Source organism: Lampris incognitus, chromosome 3 (assembly GCF_029633865.1).
Source record: "Lampris incognitus isolate fLamInc1 chromosome 3, fLamInc1.hap2, whole genome shotgun sequence".
Taxonomy (NCBI): domain Eukaryota; kingdom Metazoa; phylum Chordata; class Actinopteri; order Lampriformes; family Lampridae; genus Lampris; species Lampris incognitus.
This window is the reverse complement of record NC_079213.1, coordinates 28384803-28405882: the sequence shown is the minus strand read 5'-3', so window position 1 is coordinate 28405882 and position 21080 is coordinate 28384803. Positions and strand designations below refer to the sequence as shown.

At 47.2% G+C, this 21080-nt stretch overlaps 2 protein-coding genes across 4 annotated transcripts in view; one reads left to right on the top strand and one right to left on the bottom strand.

Moving 5' to 3' along the window:
• The window catches only part of acss3 (acyl-CoA synthetase short chain family member 3), a 52594-nt gene extending 39336 nt beyond the window's left edge, over positions 1 to 13258 (top strand). For both annotated transcript variants that reach the window (XM_056277372.1, XM_056277371.1), the window contains 7 exons: positions 7968 to 8063; positions 8454 to 8517; positions 10530 to 10611; positions 11372 to 11494; positions 11582 to 11681; positions 11804 to 11979; positions 12739 to 13258. In XM_056277372.1, the coding sequence (XP_056133347.1) occupies positions 7968 to 8063; positions 8454 to 8517; positions 10530 to 10611; positions 11372 to 11494; positions 11582 to 11681; positions 11804 to 11979; positions 12739 to 12822 (725 nt within the window). In that variant the 3' untranslated portion in view covers positions 12823 to 13258. The remainder of the gene's footprint in view (positions 1 to 7967; positions 8064 to 8453; positions 8518 to 10529; positions 10612 to 11371; positions 11495 to 11581; positions 11682 to 11803; positions 11980 to 12738) is intronic.
• Positions 13259 to 18420: 5162 nt separating this feature from the next.
• The window catches only part of ppfia2 (PTPRF interacting protein alpha 2), a 264671-nt gene continuing 262011 nt past the window's right edge, over positions 18421 to 21080 (bottom strand). For both annotated transcript variants that reach the window (XM_056278056.1, XM_056278057.1), the window contains 5 exons: positions 20962 to 21059; positions 20648 to 20823; positions 20382 to 20450; positions 19798 to 19954; positions 18421 to 18479 (listed from right to left, as the gene is read on the bottom strand). In XM_056278056.1, coding sequence (XP_056134031.1) covers positions 18421 to 18479; positions 19798 to 19954; positions 20382 to 20450; positions 20648 to 20823; positions 20962 to 21059 — 559 coding nt within the window. The remainder of the gene's footprint in view (positions 18480 to 19797; positions 19955 to 20381; positions 20451 to 20647; positions 20824 to 20961; positions 21060 to 21080) is intronic.

Genomic DNA, 21080 nt, shown 5'->3' with positions numbered 1-21080 from the left:
TGTGTGTGTGTGTGTGTGTGTGTGTGTGTGTGTGTGTGTGTGTGTGCGCGCACGTATGCGTGTGCATGCGTGCGTGCATGAACACATGAATACCGGCGTGCATGTTTTGGATAGATGTTATCTCGACTTTTTTTCAGTTTCTGCATGATAAATGAACTCCCGCTCCTCTCCTTTTTTTCCTACTTTCGCTCCGTGCTTCATCCTCCCTTGACGATGATGCAACGTCTCTTCATCTCCTTTTTATTTTCCTGCCCCCATACTTTGTTTTTTTTTGTTCCTGAACAATGATTAGAGAGGCCTTACCAAGCGGATTCATGTGCAGTGGCGCCGAGCTCCCCCGTAACCTGCCAGGGATGATGTCGGTCTGAGCTGCATTGTCAAATACAGACTCCAAGATGGGAAAGAAAACCCCTTTATTTACTTATTAGATTTAGATTTCTTCACTCATCCTTTTTACCCAGAAGTTGGCATAGAGACTGAGAAAAATGCGGGTGAAAACAACTGAACACCTGTCTCTTCACAGCTCATTGTGTGGATTCTGTACTCATGAGCGTTTCTGCAGTGTGCTGCAAGAGTGGAACTTATTATTGGTGTTTTCCATATTTCATAATGTTTCTGTTTTTACTTCCAAGTTGTATGAAGTTCTTTTGTATTTTCTTTTTTTCCCTCCCTTTCTCCCCAATTGTATTCGGCCAATTACCCCACTTTTCTGAGCCGTCCCGGTCGCTGCTGCACCCCCTCTGCCGATCCGGGGAGGGCTGCAGACTACCACATGCCTCCTCCGATACATGCGGAGTCACCAGCCGCTTCTTTTCATCTGACAGTGAGGAGTTTTGCCAGGGGGACGTAGCGTGTGGGAGGATCACGCTATTCCCCCCCAGTTCCCTTTCCCCTCCGAACAGGCACCCCGGCTGACCAGAGGAGGCGCAAGTGCAGTGACCAGGACACATACCTACATCTGGCTTCCCACCCGCAGACACGGCCAATTGTGTCTGCAGGAGGCCCGACCAAGCCGGAGGTAACACAGGGATTCGAACCGGTGATCCCCATGTTGGTAGGCAATGGAATGGACCGCTACGCTACCCAGACGCCCATCTTTGTCTGTAGCAGTTGAAATTGAGATGTGAAAAACATAGCAAGAAAAGAAGGCCCCAGTATATTACTGTCTTTTAATCTTTCTTCAATTTTCCCTCTCTCATATCTATCTGTCGATCTGTCTATCTATATGTTTTACACACACACACACACACACACACATACTATGTATACGTATATATATATATATATATATATATATATATATATATATATATATACTTAATCTTTTTTATCTGGCTTGCCCAAGGTTCCCTAGCAACCGCACCATCACCAGGACAACCAAAAATGGTGCATGTGAATACTTGTGCACATGCATGTGTAAAGTAACACCTCCAATATACGACACCGGGGATGGGTGAAAGGCAGCAGCAGACACTTAAATGACATGCTATAAAAGTCGCCCGGCGGCGGGTGCAAAAGGGTAAGGCGACGGTGTCGGAGGAGCAAAGTGTCACCGCATGCGCATGAGAGCGAGGCGCATCTCACCAGAGGATCAGAGAGGAGGCTTTGTTTATAGATAACACCCCCCCCCTTCAGCACCTCCACCACTCTATACGCTGCCAGTAACGAGCACGGCCGTTTGATCGCCCCCAGTTTGTGAGGAGAGGGCATAGTTTAAAGGCCCCCCCTCCCCCATCCATCACACTCGCCTCGGCTCTCACTGGCTGAGCTCCAGCAGGGCAAGTGAAGATTGATTTGTTTGTTTACGCAGAAAGAAAGTGAGCGAGAGAGAGAGCGAGAGAGACTGCAAATGTGATAGACTCCAGCCTGTAGACGACGTCTCTGTACTCATTTTTATGTTCAGACTATGCCCCCCCCCCACCCACCTGTCACCATCGTAGCCTGCTTCTCCACCTCTACACGATGTGGCACATGAGCAACAGAGTAATAACAATGGCCGTGGTTTCACTCTGTGCCTCTTTGTAACTCAATTATGCTTCCTTTAAAGAGAAGCAGGCTGAGCACCAGTCGTCTGTAGTGCAGACACTATCAGTGCCTCTCACTCGCCAACAGCACCCGAACACATTTAGAATATAACTGCAATATAACCCCGTGCTTTGAGAGCCCTCAGCAGCAGAAGTGTTTCCTAACCAAAGGGGAGAATATATGTATGGTCATCACCATCAAGGGACTGTCAAGGTACTCCATCATTGTCCCGCACAACGGAACTGAGGAGGACCTCGATGCCTGGCCTCGCTATTTTAAACTGAACTGTTTCTTACAGTGCTTCCAGAATCCTAGGTGAATCAGGAACCAGGAACATTTAGTATTTGTCATTTCATTCCACGCACCTGCGTACATGAAATGAAATGAAATATCGTCTCCCCCAGCCCACAGCAGCACAACACAAAGACAAAAACACACCCAAACTGCAAGAACACAAATATCCAAACTACAAAAAAAAAAAAAAAAACTACAAAAACATATATCCAACATATCAATAAATAAATAGATAAATAAATAAAATCACTGTCCAAGAGAACAAATGCCAGGATTACTATCGGATTGCTGGTCTGTGTGGGCTAGCAGATACTAGCTTAACCTGCCCCGCTTCCACATCCTGTCAGACCGCCCTTAGTGTTTCCTGATTGGGCTCAGCTCCAAGCAGGACCGCCTGCTTTGACTCTTTAAATCTTAAATTCTGAGGAAAGTGATTTTAATGAGACACTAACTGCTGAATGACCATCTCATAAACTGTCAGGACATTTGCAAACCTGTAGTTGGTTTGTGACATTGTCACAGCTACCCATGGATCCGGATTTGTCTAAATCAGTGTTTCCCAACCCAGTCCTCAAGGACCCCCCAACCTGCAGATTTTCTTTGCAACCCTGAATAGGTACCTGTTTATAGTTATTCAACTGATCAGCATGAATTATGTCAGATGTTGCACACCTTGCATAATTAAGTGCAGTGAGATGATTGGTTGAGTAAGTACAAGCAGGGCTACCTATGCAGGGGTACAATGAAAATCTGCAGGATAGGGGGTCCTTGAGGACTGGGTTGGGAAACGCTGGTCTAAATAACGGATTCCTGATCCAACCCTGTTTTTGTTCAATGTAAAAATGCATAGGGGTGGGGTTCCGGGTAGCATAGCAGTCTATTCCGTTGCCTAACAACACGGAGATCGCTGGTTCGAATCCCCATGTTACCTCCGGCTTGGTAGGCCGTCCCTACAGACAAATTGGCCATGCCTGCGGGTGGGAATCCGGATGTGGGTATGTGTCCTGGTTGCTGCACTAGTGCCTCCTCTGGTCAGTCGGGGCGCCTATTTGGGGCGGGGGGGGAGATCTGGAAGGAATAGCGTGATCCTCCCACACTACGTCCCCCTGGCGAAACTCCTCATTGTCAGGTGAAAAGAAGCGGCTGGCAACTCCACATGTATCGGAGGAGACGTGGTAGTCTGCAGCCCTCCCCGGATCAGCAGAGGAGGTGGAGCAGCGACTAGGACGGCTCAGAGAGCAGGGTGATTGGCCAGGTACCACTGGAGGGGGATGCATAGGGGTTTGAAAGAGCTGCTTTTAACTCTTTCTAACACTAATATTTGCCCTCTTCTACATGTCTACATTGGTCCAAGTGGATTTTGTTTGGTTTGAAGCTGCATTAAGACATCTCCAGCAATTATTAGCGTAGCATAGGATGTTTTTGCCCCTGACATGTACCAGGGGCGTATGCAGGACACTACTTGTGATCCTTTCATCGCCCGCTGATGCAACACCCACACCATGGATGTTGGTGAATTTTTAATTATTTTGCTAACAGTGTAAATATGTAATAACCTCAACATGTCTCATTCATTTTTGCCATATGCGTGAAATAAAAGCACAAGGATGTTGTCTAGGAGCCCCCAAATGAGGATGACACTTTAGAGGACTTATTGTTTAAAAAAAAAAAAGGCATGTGATTGAGTATTGGCTCGGGCTGTGTCAGTGCATCGTTGCCCTTGTGCTGATCCTCTGGTTTAAATCCCGGAGTTTCATACGCGAGCAATTTCGATGTAAATTAAGACGGTCTCAGAAACGTTGCTGTGCAGCTGTATTTCATTAAACAGAGACATGCCGTCTCCAGAGTCCTCTGCAGGAGCGTGCTGCTCTGATGGACACCTACAGCGACCAACCCTACCGAGTCACAGCCGGCTCATCACGTAATGTTTAGGGGTTTCAAGAACCGTATCGGACCACTTTCTCACTACAAAGGAGCCGCTCCTGCATAAAGCTTCATAAACCAGTTGTTTTGGTTTGCACTGGAGTGCAGTTGTTTGGTTCACACATATCCAAATTGAACTAAATATTGGGCAGAAATGGATCAGTGTTAGAAATAGACACTCTGAACACTTTATTTGTCATCGAAACATGGTTTCCCCCAGCCCACAGCAGTGCAACACAAAGACAAAAGCACCTATCTAAAAACTACAAGAACACATATATCAAACTACAAAAAAAAAATCACTGTCCAAGAGAACGAAGGCCAGGATGACTGTCGGAACTGCCAGTCTGCATGGGCTAGCAGTTAGCATAGCTGGCCCAGCTTCCGCATCCTGTCAGACCGCCCTGTTAACTCCTGGGGTGCAGCTCCAGGCAGGGCCGTGGTCCCTGGGCCCACAGGACGCAGCAGACCAGGCTCCCTCAGCCAATCCAATGCCAGCTCTCCCAGCCAGACACCTTCGATACACCTCCCCGCACTCCACACGACGACACCAAAAACACAGTCAACGCTAGGCGAGCCCGCCGCCAGACCGCCCTCGGTGTTATTGGAAGTGATGAACTAAATGAGCTAGGTGTAGCTGTAGAGGACGGTGTCCATGTATAAAAGGATATAAATGGGGGTTGATGTCAGTGTTGTAGTAGAAGATCCCGTGCCAGCTTCAAACATGGCTACCCAGAGAGTTTAGTTGGCTAACGCCGGCGTGTCGCCTCTCTACTCACATCATATGTTTTGGTCTGATGAGCTGGACGCCACATGTGGGTTGGAGTCTGTGTTTGTTTAGGTGTTGGCGTCTTCAAGACCCTCATATGATGTCAGCAAATTAATGGGGCGGGTGATTGTGATGTGCGTTGTTTCTCTCTGAAGAAAGAACAAGCACGGATTTCCTTCCTCCGAGTTGCCGTGTGGTATGGTTTTAATTTTGTATTGAAATTATCATGAGGAAATTAAGTTTGCCACCCTGGAGAAATACCATCATGTTTTCAGCTCCAAAAATGTAATTAAAAGTTGTGCTACCGTAATCATTTCTGCATCGTGCACGACTCTGCATAAAAGCCGGGCAGGAAATTCTTTTCCCAATAAAGATTTGATGCAATTTTATGTTTGTTTTTATTTCTTACATTTCGGTTTTAGCCTCAGTCCCAGGGTGGGAATTGCTCGTGGCGAGCTGTGGCACTTGGCTGTAAACAGGCGGGTTTAAATGCCTTCGTGCTCGACACAGCTCAGTGGATTTGCCGAGCCCTTATCGACGGGCATCTTACCAAGAGCTTCTATAAAAGAGGCTCTGATGGAATCAACGTAAACAAACGCCTGTGGCTGCAAGGGTCAAGGTTCCCTTTTTGCTCTGTTTGTGTTCAGAGGGTATCACGGTTGAGGTTGTAATTCTCCCAGACCTGATTGGGCTGCTCTTGCAGTCAGAGGTAAAGTTGGTCGATGAGCAGGAGGTCTGTCAGCGCCTGCTCAAGGCACTGCTCTCTGGCCATAAGTGCAGGGCTGAAAAAAAAAAAGCAAAACAAATTCCTGCTGAAGGTGGAGAAAATGATTTTGTAGCACTGGTTGGTGAGCTGTGTAGAGGGGGGATAGGCTTTGAACACTGCAGGAGGTGACAAATTCACTGATGATGATAGATGTGTGAGCGGTGTAGACCATCGCCAGTTCAGAGGCCACGGGAGGGGGGTAGTAGTCACCTCGTACCATCCCTACCCATACGACTCCATTCAGCCCCTGTGTTGCAGCTCGTGTGTTTGAAGCCCGACCGGGTCGGCGGCTCGTTTGATTAGCGATTCAGGCGGAGGCATGACAAGAAGAACAAACGCGCTTATCAAAGTGCGAGATGTCTTCTGCCACTTCCAAACGTGCCACATGCATGTCAGATTAACGCATCATCTCAGCGAATTCGGGGCTCCTTGACTGGGAGGAGGAGAGGAGACATGACAGATGGTACAATCAGCTGCATCCTTGTCTGCCTGACTGAGAAGTTTGGGGTGTTGCTGTTCGGGCTTGGGGGGTGCCCGGACATTGAGGCTCGATGCTCTGGAGAGACAGGAAACCTCAGAACTTCTCAGGGTTCCTCAGGCCTAGCGGGCCCGCCGTTGTGTAATGAGATATTTTTCTCAGTGCCGGTAGCACACGCAAGTCTGCTGGCTTTTTTTTTTTTTTTTTTTTTTTTTGTCATGTTGGCTGCGGCGCTGTGTGGGCCAGCATGATGGACAGGCCTGTAAGTGGAGCAGGGTTAGGTGGAGGGCTGCAGAGAGAGGCCCAAAGGAGCTGTCATACTTCTGTGTAATGTAGGTTAATGCCGCTCGCTGGAGCAACCTGGCCTAATACCACACAACACGTCAGGGCTTTTCCAACAGGCCCAATGAAATCAAGACGTAGTGTAGACGAGACAACAACAGTAACATGGTTTATGAGCAGGGTGCTAACTATCAGGAGGCCACGGGGAGCCACGGCAGGAGCTCCCCTGAAAACGGGGTTCATGGAATTTTTGGGGTGTTCCTGAAATACTAATTACCAAATTGTCGACGGCACAATTTTTCTATCTGCTTTTCTTTTCCCCCCTTTTTCTCCCAGTTGTATCCGGTCAACTACCCCACTCTTCCGAGCCATCCCGGTCGCTGCTCCATCCCCTCTGCCGATCCGGGGAGGGCTGCAGACTACCACATGCCTCCTCTGATACATGTGGAGTTGCTAGCTGCTTCTTTTCACCTGACAGTGAGGAGTTTCACCAGGGGTAGCATGTGGGAGGATCACGCTGTCCCTCCCAGTTCCCCCTCCCCCCTGAAAGGACACCCCGACCGACCAGACTAGGCGCTAGTGCAGCGACCAGGACACATACCCACATCTGGCTTGCTTCCCGCAGACACGGCCAATTGTGTCTGGTAGGGATGTCCAACCAAGCCGGAGGTAACACAGGGATTTGATCCGGCGGTCCCCGTGTTGGGAGGTAACGGAATAGACCGCTATGCTACCTATGTGCATTTCTGTGGTGTTTTGTACCGCTGTACATTATGTTGAAAATGGATTCTGGAATTAAAAACTAATGAGTGTAATGGGAGTGATTCATCAGTCTGCTGTTATAACCATCTGCATCCCAACATGGTAGCTCAGTAACAAACTGACCACACATATTGACTCACCGCCGTGTGACCTTTGTGTTTAACCTGTCCGTTTCTGATTTGCTGGGAAGTTGTCGTGCTGTATTCATTTGGGCGGTGTCGCATCATAGGTGATATTTCAGATCTTGTGATACTGAGCATGTGCTTGCGTGCTTGCATCATGGAGGTTCTATCAGCGTGGACTTATTGTAAGTCCACACTGAATACAGGACCCCAACTGCAAAAAGCGACCCCGCCGGAAGACACGGTACAGTTCAGTCGTTGTGAGGCAGCTTTGGGTGCACGATGTTGGTCCACTGAAGCAGAGCATCCAAAGCGACGTTTTATGGGTTGAAAGTGTAAGGGGGCACCTACAAAGCTGAGCATATTTAAACATCCATCCATCCATTATCCAAACTGCTTATCCATTGCGGGTTACTTATGGAATAGATGAGCTAGAATCTGAGAGACTGATGAATGAATCAGAATTTGAAAAAAATGGCCGTCGCCTGGTTTGACCTCTGTCTTGTTTTTTTTTCCTCTGCTCTCTCTCCCTCTCTTTCTTGTCAGAGACTGGCTCAGCCATCACTTCCTCCTGTATCGGTCTGGGCAACTCACTCACTCCCCCTGCAGGCCAAGCGGGCAAGCCTGTCCCAGGCTACAATGGTAAGATTATGCTAATTACACCTCCATTACACTCGCCTCCCATGATCAATAATCAATATGACATACTCAGCCATTCTGGATCCTGTCTGCCAGTCAGTAAGGTTATCCTGTTGACATCACCTGGCCATCACTGGGCCACATCTGATTTGCTGCTGTATTAATGCACCCATTCTGATTTACTGTGCCGGCCATCTTAATTAGCATCCTGAACATTTAAATTACATCCGCTGGTGTTTGTCATATGAAAAGCTTCACACATGGAAATATGACACTAATGTGCCAGAATATGCTGATATCTCAGTCCAGAGCATGTTTTGAAATTGGAGCTTTCCAGCGGCTGAAATATGGCCCCCTTCTGAATATGATCTGTACGCTCTACCCGTCCACTAGTCACCGTGATTGATGATGACATGCGGGAGGTGAAGCCAAGAATCCTGGGAAATATTGTGGTGAGGTAAGCCGCACCGCTGCGTTCTCATCCCTGTGAGCAGCATAGTCATTGCTGTGTACTTTTATCCTTTTGTCTTCACACACACACACACACACACACACACACACACACAAACACAGACCTTGTTCAGATTTACAGTGTGACACAAAAACCTTGAACACTGTCAAACTGATATGCAAATGTGTCAAATTTAATCAAAATATGTCACAATTAATCTTTATTAATTCAGCACAGGTCATCTGGAATCAGACAGGAATTTCAATCGTCTTTGTGGTCAGGGCGAGAGAAGTGTGTGTGTGTGTGTGTGTGTGTGTGTGTGTGTGTGTGTGAGAGAGAGAGAGAGAGAGAGAGAGAGAGAGAGAGAGAGCCAAGGGTTCGAGCAGCAGTCAACACTAGCCCTTGGAGCTGCCTTATCTTGCAGCCTTTTGCCTATCCATTGTCGCTCCCTGGCTTGTCTCCAGTTATTTATTTATTTTAGCTGTTTGACTTGATGATGCGGCGAGGCTGATTTCCCCAGATTGCACTCCTACACCGGAGAGTTCAGGCTGCAGGAAGTCCTTCCATTACCCAGTAAATCACATGTTGATGAACTTGTAAACATGACTGAGTCTTACATTGAGCCAAGTGGAGGCATGCAGGGCGTTGGGCTGCAGCAGGAGATGCGCGCTTGTGTTGTATAGTGTGTGTTCAGTCCCTCGCGTCTCCGTGTTGAGCAAAAAAAGCATGAGTCAGTAATTGAGTTATGTGGCTTTAATGCAATTCTGAATGCTTCATGTGAAGCCTACTGGTCTGCAAAGTGTTTAACCGTATGTGAAAGGCTCATTAGGCTGACAGCAGGAAGCTGAGCTGAGGACCATTATCAGGTCCTGGTTTGTGAGTCCCGTTCTCTAAAATGGTTTGGGGCGATGTCGAGGTTGTTGCCGCAGTCATAAATAGACAAAAGGAGCTTTCAGGGTTTATGACAGCACATCATCAGCGATGTAATGGAAGAGTTTAATTTGTGGATCTGTGTGTCAGAATAAATCTGCAGGGAAGTAAAAGTAAGCCTAGTAAACGTGACCGTCTTCTTTCATCACTGTCATGGTGCGGGGCTGAGAGAGGTGATTGCCGGTGGTGTCTGTGTAAACAAAGAGTGAGCCAGCCACCCTATCCCTGTGTGTGTGTACACGCACATTTATGGTCCAGCAGAGACTCGTAGTCTAGACTAACCATGTTGTCTTGTAACAATAGTCTACAGCCAGAGGCCCCCACTTTTTATTTTTATTTATTATTATTATTTAGGGCGGCACGGTGGCGCAGTGGTTAGCGCTGTTGCCTCACAGCAAGAAGGTCCTGGGTTCGAACCCCAGGGTTGTCCAACTTTGGAGGTCGTCCTGTGTGGAGTTTGCATGTTCTCCCCGTGTCTCTGTGGGTTTCCTCCGGGTGCAACGGTTTCCTCCCACAGTCCAAAGACATGTAGGTCAGGTGAATCGGCCGTACTAAATTGTCCCTAGGCATGAATGTGTGTGTGTGTGTATGTGTGTGTGTGTGGCGGCGCTGTGATGGACTGGCAGCCTGTCCAGGGTGTCTCCCGCCTGCCGCCCAATGACTGCTGGGATAGACTCCAGCATCCCCGCGACCCGAATTCGGATAAGCTGCTTGGGTAAAGGATGGGTGGATATTATTATTTATTTATATTTTATTGCTGGTGGTGTCTGTAAACAAAGAGTGAGCCAGCTGCCTACCCCTTTGTGTGTGTGTGTGTGTGTGTGTTTATGGTGCAGCAGAGACTCTTAGTCTAGACCAACCACGTTGTCTTGTAACAATAACCTACGGCTAGAGGCCCCTACTGTTGTGCTGCTTGAAGTGTGACAGCCGTGTCTCCTTTGTTCACAGTGACTCAAATTTGGAAAACTTGGACCACCGAGGCCCCAACAGGCTGTCTAGAGTTGTTATCGAAATGAGCATGCAAATACTGTCAAATTATTAAATTTATTTTAACTAAACTGATGGCGCGTCTCTCTCCCTGGCTCTAGATTACCTCTACCACCGGGGGCAGCGTTGTCACTGTGGCAGAACCAGGAGCTGTTCAGGAAACTGTATTTTACCAAGTTCTCCGTACGTCTGCCGTCCTCACAGTACAATGTTAATATCACACACAATACTGTTACGCTGCGTAGATGTTCATGTAGTACCATCTCACGTAATCCCTGGTAGAAGTGATATTTAGCACCACATGTGTTGTGACGCTGCAGTTGCATAGAAAATATTTCCCATGTGTTGGTTATTTATGTTTTCTGTGTATGGCACTTGCTTCTGGGTGTGTTGATTCAATAAACAGGACCAAGTCATGATGAGTATGTTGTATGAGGTTGTCCTCTAGTGGTTAAATTTTTTATCACACAAGTACGATGAATTGCATATGACAGCGTTTCCCAGCCCAGTCCTCAAGGACCCCCTATCCTGCAGATTTTCGTTGTAACCCTGCATAGGTAGTCCTGCTTGTACTTACTCAACCAATCATCTCACAGCACTTAATTATGCAAGGTTTGCAACATCTGGCATAATTCATTGCTGATTGGTTGAATAACTACAAACCGGTACCTATTCAGGGTTGCAAAGAAAATCTGCAGGATAGGGGGTCCTTGAGGACTGGGTTGGGAAACACTAGCATATGAAATGGTAACTATCAATAGATACTAGATATGAGATAACCCATGATGCAAGTAGGTAAGACTTGCTATTTTCCGTCTGTAGTTCATCTGTAAGCTTTGAAGTTGTATTCTACAGATTGTGAATAAAAAATTCTATTGAATGTTCATTAATACCAAGTTTTCTCGTTTTGCTGCCACCCCCCCCCCCCCCATCATCCCACAAGGGCTACTACGACACAATGGATTCAGGTTTTGTGGATGAGGAGGGCTTCCTGTACATCATGTCGCGGACTGATGATGTTATCAATGTGGCAGGCCACAGACTGTCTGCCGGGGCCCTGGAGGAGGTGTGATAAGTATAAGAGAAGCAGTGTTTAGACTTTTCTCTTTCTGCTGGACATCACAGTGTGCCCATGGGTGTGTGTGTTTTCTAGTCTCTGCTGCAGCATCCTGGCGTGGTGGACTGCGCTGTGGTGGGTCTGGAGGACTCTCTGAAGGGCCACGTTCCCCTGGCCCTGTGTGTACTCAAGAATGGTAAAGCGTACACAGCTCAACACAGTCACACTGGAATTGAAAAACCCTGTCAGTGAAGTTTATACAATTCTCAGGTGTATGTAAATTCACGTACGTGTGTGTGTGTTATGCTTGTATCTCAGGCATTCACCAGAGCCAGGAAGAGATGGTAAAGGAGATGGTGAAGCTGATCAGAGATGCCATTGGGCCGGTGGCCGCCTTTAGGCGAGTGCTGTTTGTCAGCGCGCTGCCGAAGACGCGTTCTGGAAAGATCCCTCGCTCCTCTTTAGCCAACTTGGTCAATGGCAAGCCATACAAGGTACGCCTCCACCCCGGGAGTAACCCTATCTGTAATCCCTGTTGTTTCTTAAATAGGTGAAGGGTGACTGCCTTGTCCCAGTAAAACTTACTGAGCAGAAGTATGTGTTCACATGTGTGTGGGGGCACTTTTTTTTTGGACAGATTTGAGGGCGCTCCAGTTTTTCTCTCAAGGTGGCTAACTCTGTTTTCTGCCGATGAGATTATTACCAAGTCAACAAGCAAGCATTACCTTGCGTTAAAATGAGGTTAATAGGCATCCGGGTAGTGTAGCAGTTTATTCTGTTGCCTACCAACACGGGGATCACTGGTTCGAATCCCTGGGTTACCTCCAGCTTGGTCGGGCATCCCTACAGACACAGTTGGCTGTGTCTGTGGGTGGGAAGCCAGATGTGGGTATATGTCCTGGTCGCTGCACTAGCACCTCCTCTGGTCAGTCAGCGTGCCTGTTTAGGGGGGTGGGGTGGTGGACACTGTGATCCTCTCATGTGCTACGTCCCTCTGGTGAAACTCCTCACTGTCGGGTGAAAAGAAGCGCTGGTGACTCCACATGTATCAGAGGAGTCATGTGGTAGTCTGCAGCCCTCTTCGGATTGGCAGGGGGGGGGTGGAGCAGCGACCGGGATGGCTCAGTAGAGTGGGGTAATTGGCCAGATAGAATTGGGGAGGGGAAAAAAAGGGGGGGCTAATTGTGGATGTAAATGGGGACAGATGCTGAAATAAAAGGGAAAGTTAACATGAAAACTGTCTTCCTCCATAGATCACGCCGACCATTGAGGACCCAAAAGTGTTTAAAGACATCGAGAGACAGGTCCAAAAGGCTCTGAGACCAGCAGGACTGTGAACTCCTCCATGGGATGATATATTATCATGAGGCTCCATAGTGAACAACGAAGAAAGGACGTTTTAGCATGGGACATTGGCAAGATGAACCAAACTAGAACCGCACCTGTTCAAGTTATCTCCTCTGCAACGTGCGATGTAGCTTAGAGCATTGGTTTGGGAGAAAGATGTGGCGTAAGCACAAGTATGTATATTTTTTCATTATTTTATCACTCCATTCAGAACAAATAGCCTTTTGTACTACCTTGGAGTATAATGTGAAATCTTATAGTGCAGCTAGACATGCACACTTGTTGACTTAGCAAGGTTTACCGTCATGCATCATGTTAAGGCAGCCATCCAGACCATTTAAAACCCATGAAGCTGGGTTGAACCTCACATGAGTATAGTTTCTAGCGCTGACTTGAAATCATTTCAAATTTGAATTAAAAAAAAGTGAAGCATTACCGTGGTATACTTTGCACACTCATGGAAATAAATGGATGTACTGCATCCATCCATCCATTATCCAAACCGGTTATCCTGTACAGGCCACCAGGCCATCACAGGGCCCACACACACACACATAGCGACAATTTAGTACGGCTGATTCACCTGACCTACGTGTCTTTGGACTGCGGCAGGTAAACGGAACACCCAGAGGAAACCCACGGAGACATGGGGAGAACTTGCAAAACTACACATGGAGGGTTAAAGAGATTAATCTCATCATCAGCCGCTTCTCTGGGGTCGGGTTGCAGTGGCAGCAAGCTAAGTAGGGCACTCCAGATGTCCCTCTCCCCAGCAATGCCCGCCAGCTCCTCCCGGGAGGATCCCAAGGCGTTCCCAGGCCAGATTGGACCCCGGAGTCTCCTCCCAGTTGGACGTGCCCGGAAAACCTCCAAAGGAAGGCGCCCAGGAGGCATCCTAATCAGATGCCCGAACCACCTCAACTGACTCCTTTCAACACAATGGATTAGTGGCTCTACTCCAAGCTCTCTCCAGATGTCTGAGCTCCCCACCCTATCTCTAAGGCTGAGCCGACACCCTTCGGAGGAAACTCATTTCAGCCGCTTGTATCCGCGATCTCACCCTTTCGGTCACTACCCAAAGCTTATGACCATAGGTGAGGGTTGGAATGAAGATTGACTGGTGAATTGAGAGCTTTGCCTTCTGGCTCAGCTCTGTCTTCACCACAACGGTCTGGTACAACGTCCACATTACTGCTGATGCTGCACCAATCCGCCTGTCAATCTCCTACCCTCACTCATGAACAAGACCCTGAGATACTTGAACTCCTTCACTTGAGGCAACAACTCATCTCCAACCCTGGAGGGAGTAATACACCATGGCCTCAGACTTGGATGTGCTGATTCTCATCCCAGCCATTTCACATTCAGCTGCAAACTGCCCCAGCGCGCGCTGGAAGTTGCGTTCTGATGAAGCCAACAAAACCACATCATCTGCGAAGAGCAGAGATGCAATTCTGAGGTTTCCAAAGCGGACAAACTCCTCATCTTGGCTGCGCCTTGAGATCCTGTCCATGAATATTACAAACAGAATCGGAGACAAGGGATAACCTTGGCAGAGTCCGACACCCACCGAAAACAGCTCTCACTTTGGTTATACAAGGACCGGAGGGCTTGTAGCAACTTCTCTGATACCCCATACTCCCACAGAGTGCCCCGGGGTTAGGTCATAAGCCTTCTCCAAGTCCACAAAAAACATGAAGATTGGCTGGTCAAACTACCATGCCTCCCTCAGCACTTCCACAAGGGTAAAGAGTTGTTCCACGGCCAAGACGGAATCCGCATTATTCCTTCTGGATCCGAGGTTCAACAATTGGTCGGAGCCTCCTTTCCAGCACCTTAGAGTAGACTTTCCCAGGGAGGCTGAGCAATGTGATGCCCCGATAATTGGAGCACACTCTCCGGTGCCCTAAGATTAAATACATGACAGAACACCGCTTACTCACTGACAGTATTTTTTTTATTGATAATGAAAAGTTGTTTGCTCAACACTTAGTTCTGACCAAAGTACAAGAAGAAATAAATAAAAAAAGAAAGAAATGGACACAAAATAAAATGATTAATCGTTCGTGCAAATTGAAGATGTAAAAACAAAACCAAAGACTGGTTTGAGCCGTCCATCAGAAATAACTAAAAGACAGATAGTAGGGCTGTACAATAGGTCACCCTGGCCACTCCGACAGAAACAAAGTGTTAATAGTTACACCAACGCAAGTCACAGCAAGCAACGGCGGTTTTTTTGTCATTAAGTCACCTCACTTCAACATTTTCATATACACTCTACACACACTGAGCTAAAAGCATTCTGTCTTTCAGTTATTTCCTCTGTTCTGTCAGCTGGTGTCTGCAGGTAAGACTCCATGGTGTGTGTGTATTGTCCTGTTTTATGTTGTCTGAGAGGAGTGTTTGATTTGTCCTTGGCTATTTATAGTCCAGAGTCCATGTGGTCTGTATCAAAGTACATGTCGTGTCTCCAGGCACCACTGCATCCTCCTGGAAAACTATATGACAATGATAGGGGGGGGGGGAGTCATAGAAACGGGGGCTGTTCACCACTGGAAGGCAGGCTTTCACAGTCGTCTCTGAAGGTGTCCACATCGTCTCCTTTTCTCTCCGCGGTGCAGCAGAGGTCTGTCACCGTTGGCATGATGAGGGAAAGAAAAAAAAACCCATATGTACAAAATGGTCCGGGGTGGGTGGTGGTGTATGGAGACGGTTCAAAGAGCAGCATAATTTAAATCTATGCACCACTAAAATGAGGAGGCGGGGGGGAAGTATTTGCACAAACTGAATATTTTCTTTTTTTTTATACATAGATGTGTGTGTATATATATATATATATATAATAAAAAATGGCATATTTATATTAATTTACAGATAACCTACACATCTGTTGTAGAAGAAATACACAGTATGTTACGCATTGACAAGTTACTGTACATGTAAAAGGTAGAAATGGTGACAAGAGGGCGACCTGCAGGAAAGTATAGCACCGACATCTGGTGCCCAATGAGAGGAGATACAGTCGGGGGGGACTTGGTTCGTAGCAAAGACCGGGTGAGGGGAAGGGGGGGGGTGCGACGACGATGACACTTGTTGGAGTTTTTTTTACCCCGAACTTTAACCCTCCCACACCCTGCTGTGTGTTCAGGGGGTGTAGCAGCGGGACGGGGATGGTGGAGGGCAGGGCATCTTGGCAGTGCAGGTTGTTGTGTTTTTTGTTAGGCAGGTTGGTCCATCCAGCTGCTCCGTGGTTAGGCTCCGTCAAAACTGTACCTGTGTGTGGGAAGACAGGGAAACGTTTGTTGTTGTTGTGTAGTCACCTTGCTAAAAAAGGAGAATGTCACAGGATTTTGGCGCTGAAAGAAAACATGCAGATCTGTCACACCAACTGAATACAAGGATTTGCTCTGGTCCTGGATGGTTCCTTGTGCTGGCACCTCCTCTTTCTGCCTACAAGCTGCCAGCGCCGGATTTTACCATACCTTCATCTCTTGGTTTACGTAAGTGATTGATGGCTTTACTTATCGTGTTGTTATGTTTGTCCATTTTGAATCACAATATAGCTTTCCTAAAGGACTCAATGATATTATTCATATCTTATTTGACATTTCTGCATTCTGTTAGTGGATTATGGCTCGCTAAGTCCAACAAAACACAACGTGGTGTAGCTGAGCGTTTCAACTTTCCTGCTTGAACAACATCATATATAGACGATGGCAAACCCCACACAGTGATGCTGTTTTACCATTCCCATCTAGGCACTACCTCCAGGGCTCCAGGAATGGCTGTTGTTTGACGCTTATGGGTTTCTTTCCCTCAGCAGCTTGTGTTGGATCAGAGCCATTCTCTCACTAAAGCACACTTCCTTCTTCATCGTCTAATTATCACCTCCGCCTGGCCGAGACCAGCCTTCATCTCACTCACTTCTCAGTTGGTTCCCCTGTCTTCAGTTGTCGGCTGAAGACTGATCTATCCAAGCACCTCACGTCATCTTCTCCCTAATGGATGGTATCCAGCTGTTTCTGCTCTTTAAAACACCCCTTCTGTTGCTCTCTGCTGTCACAGTAATGTAAGGATGCTTACGATTTTACTAACATTCATCACTCATCACTTTTGGTTTCTTGCCTTGTAATTTTTTTTATCCAGGAGTTTACGGACGAGATCATCGGTTAAACATCTAAGCCAGGGATGGGTAACATGATCCAGAAAGGACCGGGTCTTTGTTCCAACCAAGCAGTTACAGACCTGAGTCTACAAATCAAGGTCCTTAGCAAAGAACTAATAGAATTAGGTGTGTAACTGCTTGGTTGGGGACAAAGACCTGCACCCAAACCGGTCCTTTCTGGATCATGTTGCCCACATGTACCGGTTTCCGCAATTTTTTTTAACCGTCAAGACTTTCTGAACTGGATATTTTCATCATAAAATTCCAGAATGTTTGAGGTGATGATGATATTATCTTGTTTGCCGATGCTGCCGCGTTGGAGTCCAAATTTCACTCCCTGGATTTGTAGAGATTACAAAGGCTGAATCTGCCTTTTCTTCAGATACACCCACTTGACATGAATCTCAGCTGGACCGTCTTGAATGTAAGATGCAATTCTTCCTGCTCAAATACATTGCGTGCCTGTGTGGTTCATGCATTTGATGTTGCATAATCTTCACAGTGCATCATGTTCTAACAGGCTAGGCCAACCTCTCCTTCTTAAAAGAGGTAGCTTGTAATTATTTCTACAGGAGGTAAAAATAACCCTGCTCCAGCAATGCTTGTATGATCTGATGTAAGCATCAGAAACGTAGCCTGTAGGGATGAGCAAATCCTTGCGAAATGAAGATATCATGATTATGAAGAAACGACTAATGTCGACTTCCTCCCAAATCGCATCCCCGCTCTGCTTTATTCACTCGCTCTTAATAGTTCTTCCAAAAAAACAACAACTGCCATCTCTACTCCTATCTGGTTGGTAAAAGGCTTCACTATGCTAGCAGAAGGCGGGCTACTTTTCCGGAGATATCGTGCTACCATTTTAATTAGTCAGGAAAACCCACAAGTATGCAGGGAGAGATATCCTGATTAGAATTTTCTCAATGCGATCAAATCAAAGCGTAAATAGATGAAAAGGGCCCTCCATTTAGCTTCATGCTGCCGTTTCCCCTTGTAATCTCTCAGTCTGGAAAGCTACCGAGCCAGGACTTCAGCAAATCAAAACCCTGAAAAAGGACTTTGTCTCAGCTGATCTCTGAACTGAACACTGGGCTACGAGTGTATATGTGAAACAGATTCCTACACCGTCCACTGTTCTGAATGAGTCATGTGTTGTGGATGGACATTAGAGGGGAGGCATCACTAGGAATACATGGCACGCGGCTGGCCTTGTTATTCTCCTGCCACCATATCACAGCGACTTGGCAAAAACCACCAAAGACACTTGCCAAGAGCAAACAGGCTTATCTGGGGCAAAAAGTCACCCTCGCCTCCCTCTGATCTAATATCTCATTTTAGGCGCCTTTCAACAAAGTGTGTGTTTGTGTGCGTGTCTCTGTTTGTTACATACAGCATACAGTTTGATTTGACATCCCTCCTCCACTCAGCAAGAGTAGGTCCTCACCGTGGAGCTGTCTAGACGCTGCACCGCTGAAGGTCCGACTGCAGGGGGAGACAGAGAGTCAAGTCAGGGCAAAGGACTTCCTTCATATCAGATGGGCCCATAGACAGAGGAAACCTTGTACTTGCATACCACACAAAGTAAGTGACTCAGGATTAGGTCACCTCTCGGTAAAACAGAGTGGGTATGAAAACGGGCAAAACAGTTTAGTTGGATATACACGTAAACATGTGTTACTCACTCAAGCACCCACACATACACAGCTGGGATTACTTGTGATGTCTTTACGGCAACAAAGCCAAAGCATATTAGATCACACACTCAAATGACTTTTTGATTTTGAGTGGACGGCACAGACCGGGGATCGGAGATAAAGAGAGACGAAAGCACACAGTCTCAGTTTCACTGGGGGAAAAAAAACTTGTTAAAAAAGGGCTCTGGTCAAAACCCGTGCTGCTGGATGTCTCGTGTCACTGGGGAGCTCGGCCTGGACTCAAGCCCCAATTGACTCCACTAGGCCGTTTTGACCAGGGTACTCTTTTAACAGCAGAAGGATGAGGAGTGACACAAACGATCAGTTTGAGTTGTCAAAACACCGTGGACATTTTGTTTTATCTATGTAATTGTAAACCGCCTGATGAGGGGCACCTTACATAGCACTCACATCCATCTTTGTTTCCTCGCTTACTTTTTAGTAACTTCAAGGGTTACGCCGGCAGAACCCCCTACAGGAGGTAAACATGGATCCTAAGCCATAGGTGTATTCCCAGCTTTCACCAGCAGGGGGAGTAGACCAAACTATTTCATAACTCAGCATAAACGGCCACCCTTGGAGTTGGGGATTGAGGATAGAGATTGTAGTAGTAGTAGTAAGAAGGAGGAAAAGTGAGGATGAAAGAAGCTACAGAGAGACAGTGGTGGGGGAGGGTACAGTTGATGTAAGGCACACAGGGCCGACAAGCCCAGAACGTTAGTGGGGGCATAGCTGACCTTGAAACCAATCCAAATACATGTCGTCAGGACTGTCGTCCAGCGTCTCATAGAGGACTGCAGAGCAGCAGTCAGTGTCAGAGAGAACAAGAGACATCATCAGAATGCTCCACACACACACACACACAGAGTGATGGGTAAGACTGCCTACTCTTATCTGTTGAGATGTACTTCACCTTGGCAACACTGTGGAGGCAAAAGCTTTTGCTTGGTCACTGTTTTTGAAAGCTCTGACTTTTATTGTGGCCTCAACAGCATGCGCCGATACACTCATAGTGACCATACTGGGCAAGAAATTAAATTTTTATTTATTTATTCTATTTGACCTCTGGCTGACTCCTGGTGTAACATGGGTGATAAGGCGCTTACCCTCAGGTGGCAGTCTCCGGGAGTGACCGGAGGTGGTGGTGAGGCGGAAGCCTGCAGGGAGCGTCTCGGCTGAGCCGGGCATCATACTGATACCGTGGACGTCTCGGGGCGGGAACTGCCTCCTCCACGATGGACCTCGAAAGTCTTTGTCATCGCACTGACGGACAGACACACAGGATTCAGATGAGTTTTTGTTACATGATGATGTTCTTACAGAGAGGGACAATGTGAAAAGTCTGTAGCTGATCTAACAGCAAAATATCATGGTTCGGTAGGGGGACACGAAAAGCAACAAACACAAAGCTATTCAGTTTGAGCCTGTAATCAAGTAAGACTTTAAAGAGGGGAGGCTGAACGTTATTGTGTAAAATCGATATGAATTTCTGCTCTGTCAATTTCTGATAATCTGTAGGGGCTTCCTTTTGAGAAAATGTGATACGCTCATTTTTTTTTTTAAATCTTGAGTCGCCGTTTATACTGTATGGTTAGCTACGCTAGCTTGACGACTTGCTCAAAGCTGTTTGGTACGGGGAATTAGCACATTGATAAGGTTGAGGGACACTACACTGACAGGTGCCTCTCACCTCGTCCAGTCGCCTTTCAGTGCCCAGTGCCAGCAGGTTATTGTACTCTCTCTCCAGAATCTGACGTGCCTGAAAAAATACAACACACAGATATTCATCAGCGGGTCAGCTATTCGAAATAAGGAGATGGGCAGGTTACCAGAGCGTCAGCTGGAAAATGTGACTGTGCCATGTCGACTCAACATGGCACAGTCACTAGCTCTCCGAATCACGTGTGTGTGTGTGTGTGTGTGAGACAACGGAGGGCGCCGCTGTGGCTATGCTACCTGAGTGTTTTGGTTGGGGATCTGGAGGAGCAGCGCCAGGCTGCTGTAGTCAAAGTTGTCGTCCAGGGCCACCAGTGCGCCGTGCACGCCGCTCTCCAACAGGATGTTGGCATAGTCCCTTAGACCGATGCTCTGCACCCAACGGATTACCCGCTCGTTGCTCCACACCAGCACATCTGCAGACACACGGAGGACATTTTCCCAAAGTTTCACCAAGCAACATCAATGATGCTAGCTGGAACCAGTCGGTGAAGGTTTCCTGGTTCTTTATGAGCATTTTTGGCTGTTCTCTATTTTTTAATTCAGGTATGTACCTCTCATTTCATGCTGGCTGTGCTCTCTACGTCTCTCCAGCTCCTTCCTGTCATAGTTGAGCTTCTTCAGACACATGATGCCGTACTGTAGACTTGTTCTGATGTCCAAGGACCACACA